Source organism: Haliotis rubra, unplaced genomic scaffold (assembly GCF_003918875.1).
Source record: "Haliotis rubra isolate DU_JTF1 unplaced genomic scaffold, ASM391887v1 Scf16, whole genome shotgun sequence".
Lineage (NCBI taxonomy): Eukaryota > Metazoa > Mollusca > Gastropoda > Lepetellida > Haliotidae > Haliotis > Haliotis rubra.
In genome coordinates this window covers 1,063,464-1,072,630 of record NW_025765558.1, presented here as the reverse complement: position 1 = coordinate 1,072,630, position 9,167 = coordinate 1,063,464, and the positions used below count along the sequence as shown (strand labels likewise).

General features: G+C 39.8%; 1 protein-coding gene across 8 annotated transcripts in view; it reads right to left on the bottom strand.

The window, feature by feature from the left end:
* The window catches only part of LOC124271372 (high affinity cationic amino acid transporter 1-like), a 54,406-nt gene that overhangs the window by 19,681 nt on the left and 25,558 nt on the right, over positions 1-9,167 (bottom strand). For 7 of the 8 annotated variants that reach the window (XM_046706470.1, XM_046706471.1, XM_046706468.1 and 4 more), the window contains exons 9-13: positions 6,730-6,869; positions 6,299-6,401; positions 4,308-4,453; positions 2,988-3,154; positions 1,755-1,863 (exon numbers count right to left, since the gene is read on the bottom strand). In XM_046706470.1, the coding sequence (XP_046562426.1) occupies positions 1,755-1,863; positions 2,988-3,154; positions 4,308-4,453; positions 6,299-6,401; positions 6,730-6,869 (665 nt within the window). Of the gene's footprint in view, positions 1-31; positions 259-1,754; positions 1,864-2,987; positions 3,155-4,307; positions 4,454-6,298; positions 6,402-6,729; positions 6,870-9,167 lie in introns of those variants that run through there. The other variant, XM_046706473.1, reaches the window with a different exon arrangement.

Sequence of the window (9,167 nt, the reverse complement as noted above, 5' to 3'; positions counted from 1 at the left end):
ACATGGAATAACACAGAACAGCACACACAACATAACACACATGGTATATCAGACATGGTGGGACACGCAATATCTTCTATCACGTCCCGGATTCTTCATCACTATACAGCTGTTCATGGGGCCGCTGTATCAATAACACATCTTCATCATCATCATCATCATTCACGAGTTCGAACTTTGAGACAGGGGGATTGTCCTTCTTGGGGTCAAAATAACCACTGCTCTGCCAGATGCCATAGGAGAAGTATATGGAAAATCCTGGTGAGGGAAAGGTCAAGGTGAGTGCAAAGGTCAAGGTTAGTGCATTTAGAAATCGGAGTGAGATGGCATGGTACTGACTGGAATAACCAAGCAATACTATTGAATGGGTTCTGCAAGAATAAGCTTATATCTACTTTGGGAATTCAAAGCAAATGCAGAGCTCCAGATAAGATTTAGCTCATGTGGGTACTGTACCCACTGTATTTTTTTGGAGTGGGTATTATGAATGTTGAGTGGGTATGTCATTTTCCGTTACCCACTGCTTTCAAATATGTGGGTATTTCAGTCATTTTACTCACCTAAATATTATGTCATTGAGTAAGTTTACTAAGCAGGTATGTTCTGCCTTTTGTCATAACTAATCAAAACCAACTTAAACACAATGGAAATGATTTCATAAAAAATGACTCATCCTCTACTGACAGTACAACACTAGTCCTATACTAACAGTACAACTTGATATCAATCGATGTCTTTTTCACTACGCAAGCTATTTTTATAAATTTATTCCGTACGCATTTGTTTTAAACTTTTTGCGTATCTAACATTTTAAATGCGTAATTGGTACGCAACAATTATTTTTCAATGCGTAATTGGACATTTTCTATGCGCATTTTACCTGGATACGCAGCTTATCTGGGCCTCTGCAAATGGTTTAAATTTCAGTGTGAAGGAGAGATGGGTTTGATGCCACTTTGAACAATAATCAGTGGAGGCGTGTGGTCCTGTGCACAGTGCTCAGGTTACATATCAGCTGAAGTTAAGCAACGTTAGGCGTGGGGAGGCCTTGGATGGGTGACTGTGTTTGGCAGATTGACTCCTGAGAGTTTCTAGGACTTCAGTCCTACTTAGGCAAGTGAGTTTGTTCAAACATGCCTCTGTTCAACCAGCAGAAAATAGGTACCCGGTGGGATAAGTCATGTGACTATTACCTTCTAGCGCCTCACAGGCAGCTTGGATTATCTGGGGTACTAATGTGCTGTGCAAGTGCTTGGAGAAGACACTTAGTGCCGGGAGTATTTAGTGCTATAAAAATACACTCATTATTCATGTATTTATTCTATCATGGAGAGGAAATGTGGGAGAAAGCACAAAGGGACGTCTCAGACATTAACCACTTTGGTGAAACTCAAAAGCATGGTTATGGTCAGGGAACAAAATTTGGGCTAACCAGGATCGAAACCATAATCACAAGTGTCTGGTGTGCCCAAGGGAAGCAACTCTCACTATGAATTGCAGTGCCTTTAAAGACAGAGCCACCCCTGCCCCCTTTTAACCATGAGGCAAAGAAGTGTAAATAGATTTTTACTAAGTCTATGCTTAACTACATACACAGATAATACATATTCAGGTGTGAGGACGCCGATGGCTAGTTAGTGAACGGTCAAATCCAACACAACTGGAACACGAATCTAGCAATTCCCATTCTCTATGTGGGAACTATCACAGCTTAAGACAAACAGCACAGAGTATTTGATTGGTGGAATCCTTACCTATAAACATCCAGACCCCAAACCTGATCCACGTCGGAACGGAGAGTTTCATCATTAAATAGATGTTGATGAAGGCGCTAAGAGCAGGGACCCAAGGTAAACCCGGAACCTGTTGATGAAAACTAGAAATATAAGTCGCCACAGAGGTTGAGATAAGGGGTAGGGTAGGTAACTTTAAAGACATAAGGGGAAATAAAGGTGTCAGAAATGAGCCCAAGTTGACAGGGTGCCTTTGAAGATGTAAAGGGGAAATAAGGGTGTAAGAAATGATCGAGGGTAGACAGGGTACCTTTGAAGATGTAAAGGGGAAATAAGGGTATAAGAAATAATCGAGGGTAGATAGGGTACCTTTGAAGATGTAAAGGGGAAATAAGGGTGTCAGAAATGAAGATCGAAATAAGGGTAGACAGGGGGTAGATAGGGTACCTTTGAAGATGTAAAGGGGAAATAAGGGTGTCAGAAATGATCGAGGGTAGACAGGGTACCTAGAAGATGTAAAGGAAATAAGGGGTGACAGAAATCGAGGGTTTGACAGGGATTTGAAGGGGCAGGGAAATAAGGGTGTCAGAAATGATCCAGGGTAGATAGGGTACCTTTGAAGATGTAGTGGGGAAATATGGGTGTCAGAACTCAGCAAGAGCATCAAGGGTAGATAGGGGACCTTTGAAGATGTAAAGGGGAAATAAGGGTGTGTCAGAAATGATAGAGGGTAGATAGGGGAAATAAGGGTGTCTTTGAAGATGTACCTTTGAAGATGTAAAGGGAAATATGGGTGTCAGAACTCAGCAAGAGCATCAAGGGTAGATAGGGGACCTTTGAAGATGTAAAGGGGAAATAAGGGTGTCAGAAATAATCGAGGGTAGATAGGGTACCTTTGAAGATGTAAAGGGGAAATAAGGGTGTCAGAACTCAGCAAGAGCATCAAGGGTAGTGTGGGTAATCAGACACAATGAAATGAGTGAGTGAGTGAGTTTAGTTTTACGCCACACTCAGCAATATTCCTATATGGCGGCTGTCTGTAAATCATCGAGTCTGGACCAGACAATCCAGTGATCAACAGCATGAGCATCGATCTGCACAATTGGTGAACCGATGACATGTGTCAAACAAGTCAGCGAGCCTGACCACCTGATCCCGTTAGTCGCCTCTTACAACAAGCATAGTCGCCTTTTGTGGACACAATGAAGAAATACATCCATGAAGTAGTTCGTTGAGATAGTTCATGAGACGTACCTTAAACCATAGTTTACTTTTATTCTGTGGTTGTCTCCAGACAACAATGACTGTCATCAGAACTGCAGAGCCAAACATAACTGCCATGACTATTGCCCACCATGTATATTTTTCCAGTTCCGGAGCCGCGTAGATCAACACAGCACAAAATGCACAGATTGTAAGAACTGAAAACAAACATTGTTATGAAACAAACAGGCTTACCATTCATATATGTGAACTGAAAGAGGGTTAAACACGTCATTGCACTTATTATGCAACAAGATTCACTTTTCTGTGGCTACTTGTACTAGTTCAGACTAATGAGAGTCTTTTGTACCAGCCCCTGAATTTTATAATAGAATTATAACAATGCTTAATATTTATAACTCGCCTATTCAGGCTTCATATCCTGCTTAAGGGCACAATCAGATAATAATTACCCTGGATAACCCAAGCTGCCTGTAGGGCGCTAGAAGGTTATAGTCACATGACTTATCCCACCAGGTACCCATTTTCTGCTGGGTCAACAGAGGCAATTTTGAACAAACTCACTTGCCTAAGGTGAGACCACTATCACATGTGCTTCATTGTGGGGCAGGAGTGAAGTCCAAGATTCTCTCAGGAGCCAAGCTGCCAAACACGGTCACCCATCCAAGGACTGTCCGTGCTCAACGTTGCTTAACTTCAACTGATTTGTGACCTGAGCTCTATGCATTAGGGCCACGAACCACCAGCAATAATAACCCACTCTGACACAGTGTACCGACACACAGTGCACTAACTCCCCTCTTACTAACCACAAGGATGGGAAACAACCTCTAAGGGAAGGGGGGTCATAATGATTTTAAGAGCGAGGGAGGGGGGTCCCACCATTTTTTGTTCTGGGGAGGTAGGGGGGTCATCAATATTGTACATAATAATATTAAAACATTATGCTTAAAAATTATGGGAGGGTGGGGCATAGATTTTGTACAAAACAGGCAGGGGGTCACTTACTTTGTACATGCATTTTAGGGGGAGTCATTCAGATTGTACATGCTTGTCCATAAAAATCATCATCACCCCACTAGCCATAAATTATGAACGGTCCCTAAATATACTTAATCTCCTTTGGTTTAACTTCCAAAGTGTGAGTTATAAACTTGGTTTCAATGCTGTTTCCAGCAAGAGTAGAACACTAGAAATGAATGTCACACACTCTACCCTTGTAGAACTGAGTGAATTTAGTTTTATGCAGCTTCAAACAATATTCCAGCAATATCATGGCATGCCCCGTAAAGAACTGAACCCAGGCATGATAGGCAAACACCATGAGCCTACCCTACTGTCCCAACTTACGCAGGAATCCAACACAATATGATGTCAATCTGCCTGAGACGCGGGTGGGCTCGCAGGACCGTGGAGAGAACAGGTCACGGGATGATATCGGCCCAGTTAAAGGCTGGTCAGGCACTTCTCCGGTCATGTACTCATCTGGCTGATACCTGGAACATGCATAAAGGTGAATATACACACAAGTGAGTGAGTGAGTGAGTGAGTGAGTGAGTTGGGGTTACGCTGCTTTTAGCAATATTCCAGCAATATCACGGCAGGGGACACAGTAAATGGGCTTCACACATTGTGCCCATGTGGGGAATCGATCCCAGGTCTTCAGCGTGGCGAGCACACGCTTTAACCTCTAGGATACCCCACCTCCCATACACACAAGCATATGCACACAGGTAAATATACAAACAAGAAGATGCACACAGGTAAATATACAGTCAAGCTCCATTGTCTCGATATTCATGGGACCAAGAAAAAATATCGAGTTATCCGAACTTCAAGACATCCGACCAGGGCATATCCATCACATATCACTATGTTTAAGAAAACAAAACACTTCTCAGTATGTTTTGATTCGAAACTATAATCTGTTATCAGTGGTGTTTAGTCGTAACAGTGAGTACTTCCTAATTAAAACTTTCTTAATTAATCCTAATTAAATAACAAACAAGTGACACCTTCAACTTAATTAGCCTTAATTAGTTTACACTACCACATCCCTTTGATTCATGCTGCAATGTGTGTAAATGTGTGGAAAAAAACTCAGTTTAGAGGGATACTTGCCCATGAAATGTAGGTGAATATCGAGTCTCTTGGCAAATATCAAGCTAAAAGGGTAATTTTGCTTGTTTGGACCATGAAATTATATTGAGATAATCAACATATTGAGACATCCGTACTGAGTTAAAAGAGCTTGAATAATGATAAATTATGAAGGATTTTGCCGGGACCGAGATATTATGTCGAGACAACCGAGATATTGAGTTATCAGAGTTCGACACAACAGTGCTCGACTGTACATACAAGAAGATGCACACAGGTAAATATATACACAAGAAGATGCACACAGGTAAAATTCATACTCAAACATGCAAACAGATATATATCCAGATTTGAATAATGCACACTGGTATATATCCAGATTGGAATATGTACACTATAAGTTGTATGCTTCTCTCGAGGGTAATACGGTCTGATGTACGCCTGTTTATAGCAGTGTCACCCGATCCAGTAGGCGAGGGATGACACTGCTATAAAAGGCATACATCAGACCGTATTACCCGAGGGCTAAGCATACAACATATTTATCTTACCGCCATGTTAAATGTACAAAATATCATTATATTTTATTTGAAGATCGCTACCGACTTTATGACACGTAAAGAAAATGGCGTCAGTTTCCCGACTGGAATTTTAAAATCAGTGAAACATATTTTGACAAGCTTAAAACTGCTATAAAAATGGTTAATTATGTTTAGGTTGAGTGTGCAAACAGTTCCATGTATAAAATAGTTTAAATACAGCAGTGAAAATCGGTAAAATAAATGTGTACATAGTGAACTAAAAAACAGCTAATAGAACGGTTTTCGAACTCTGTGCACTGCATGCGTCATATTATGATGTCATACGATTGTTAGCTTATACAGCTTCTCGGCAGAGAGTTTCATGGTAACCATGGCAATGGGTAATATTTTTTCCAGTTGTCACCCTCCTCGGTGGGGTGACACGGAAACTTGTTAAAGCGTCATTGACCAATGAAACTAAAGTATTTTACCTGAAGGGAAGATAAAGCTCTTTAGAGCCAAATGTTGCAAGTGTAAGGAGGAAGATAAGATGGCGATTCTCTGTAGATTTTTCAATTTATAACAACTATTTAAACTTTAAAACTTGAAATTTCCAGTCCACCCAAAATTCCAATATCCTACCATTTCCTTTAAGGTGAGTATAGCAACTAATGAAGACTACAGAGAACTGAAGACTTTGTACACAGGAGATTGCCTTACCTGAGTATAAGAACACAGACTGCCACCAAGGTGTAGGCCAGCAGTGTACCTATCGACATCATGTCCACCAACTCCTTCAGGTCGAACAGCATCGCCATGGTACCTGGAGGGAAGATGTAAATCGGTGCAGTTAAATCTCCCCATTTTAAGCTAAATCTCAACCATCTGAAAGTTAAATCTCACCAATTTTACGGTGAACTTTCACCCATAACAAAGTTAAATCTCACCCATCACAAAGTTAAATCTCATCCATCACAAAGTTAAATCTCACCTATAACAAAGTTAAATCTTGCCTATTTTATATTTTAATCTCCCCCATTTAAACTTAAATTTCCATCATTTTTTACGTAAATCTTTCCCATTGTCACAACAGGGGATTCACTGGTCTGGTATTTTCTGCCAATAGTGGTACAAGACTACAGGTAACTTACCTGCGAAACAACCTGAGATGAGAGTCCCCACCACAGGTGTCTGGAAACGAGGAACAACTTTACCGAGGAACCGAAACAGAAGGCCATCATTCCCCATAGCATAGAGGATTCTGGGTAAAGGAAACATTCCACCAAGAAGACTGGAATAGAACAATAAAGTGTAAATTTTTGGTAAACTTGAAATTTTTGAAGCATGAAAAATGTGTGAAAGTAGCCTAAAACTACTGACATAGTGCTGACAGATTGTGGTTATATCTTACTTTTCTTTATAATTTGGGGATAACTGTACTGTGTTTGACGAATTGGGGACGTATACCGGTGGTTATATAGCCGCAAATTTAGCTTACGCGTCGCCGATATAACAAAATTTGCGGCTATATAACCACAAGTATAATGTCCCCAATTCGTCAAACACAGTACAGTTATCCCCATTCTAATTCAACTCGTTTTACGCTGTTTTTTCGTGAAAAGAAATTCATTATTTAAACCAGGTCAAAGTTCCTCTAGGTCAAAGGTTAATCATATCACTCCTTCAACTTACACCATCGCAAGAGAAAGTAGTTCCCTTTTCAAACTACACACGCTTTATTATGTGCACACAGACTAAATTTGACAATGATGAATAGATCATAGTATTATAGATAAAATGGACGGTATTATGATGAAACCGCCCTCTAGTTACAGAAATGAGCGGCCCGCTGATTCCTCAACTACAGGCCATTATCAGTTCTGTTGTCAAATGACGTCATAGCAGGTGACGTCACGCTCCATAATGACGTCATAAACCTTGTTTCATGATCTAACAGTGTTGGGTCAACAGCCCGTTACGAGTAAGTTGTTTGAACTTAAAATTAAATTTATGATACTGTGATACAAATTCCACCCATTTTAGCTGGATAGGGGAGTTAATTGACCAATGGCTTCTGCAAATGACAAATGGCTTCTGCAAATGACAATGTCCTGCGAAACAGCGGTACCCCAATAGTGTAGGGATACATTCAAAGGTTTCGGTGAATCGGTTTTCAAATTGCGACCGTATATGCTGATTATACGGTCGGAAATTTATAGCATTGACCAATCAGAACTCGTGTTACATACTAAGCTGAATTAGAATTGTACTTTGTCATAATAATACTGACCAACAAACCCCATCAATATGTCTTGATTGGTACCAGTAACCTACAGTTAGTTAGTGAGTTTAGTTTAACGCCACTTTTAGCAACAGTCCAGTAATATCTCGACGGGGGACACCGGGTTTCACACATTGTACCCATGTTGGGAATCGAACCTGTGTTCTCGGCGTGACGAGCGACCGCTTTAACCACTAGGCTACCCCACCACCCCTCAGTAATCTACTGATACATGCTAATGTATAAATTTTAAATTTACATATTTGGTTGACCAGAGCCAGAAAAACAACAAAAAGAAAATAAATAAAAGTAGCTATTACAATTTATACACCCTGCTGGTTATTTTCGATGGATAATGATACAAATATGTAACTTAAAAATTCCAAATCAATTGATAAATACAAATTTTGACTAATATGTGATAAATGAATTTTCAGTCAGCATCCCTCTTTCAAAGAGACATCTAAGAAGAAAATACAGTCATCCATAATAGCTCGATATAAACTTAGTATTGCTCATATAGCAGCAAACACTATCGAGTTTGTTAGGCTAACGCTTGTGATACAGCCAGCCAAATTCAGGATTAAACCCGTAAATACGTTGCGGGTAATCCATCATAAACATAAAGGGTTTGAACATATTTTACAATCTGAGCATTGCATAATTAGTTAAGGTAATATATAATAACGCATATTTTAAATTTACAAATTTGGCCACCAGAAAACAACAAAAGAAACTATTACAAATTATACACCCTGCTGTTATTTTCGATGGATAATGATATAAATATGTAACTTAAAAATGCCAAATCAATTGATAAATACAGTCGCAATTATGTTCGCAAGACTAGGAAGACAAGCAGTTTGACAATTAACAGTGTTTATCGTGCATATCCATGGTTTTTCAGATGCTTAAAACATGCAGGGGTTTTTCAATAATAACAGATGAACAACGAAACATCGTAATAACTTTATCATAAAGACACACCATCAGCCGAGTACTAACAATGTTTGCTGTGATGCAACACACCGCGTAATTGCTTGGGTAAACACTGCCATCCGAGAATGTATGATGTCAGAAAACACATTTTATTTGATTAAATTCAATCCCATTTTCATTCATTAAAACAAAACACACCAACAAACTAAAACACTCACATTCACAAAGACAAATACCCTACAATCCACCATACCAGACCATAACCTCCAAAGCAAACACACTCACTTTCCTAAAGACCAATGATCCCCTTATCCACCAATCCAACCCCCACCATCAAACAAATCCACTTTCAAATAGGTTGTCTACCCA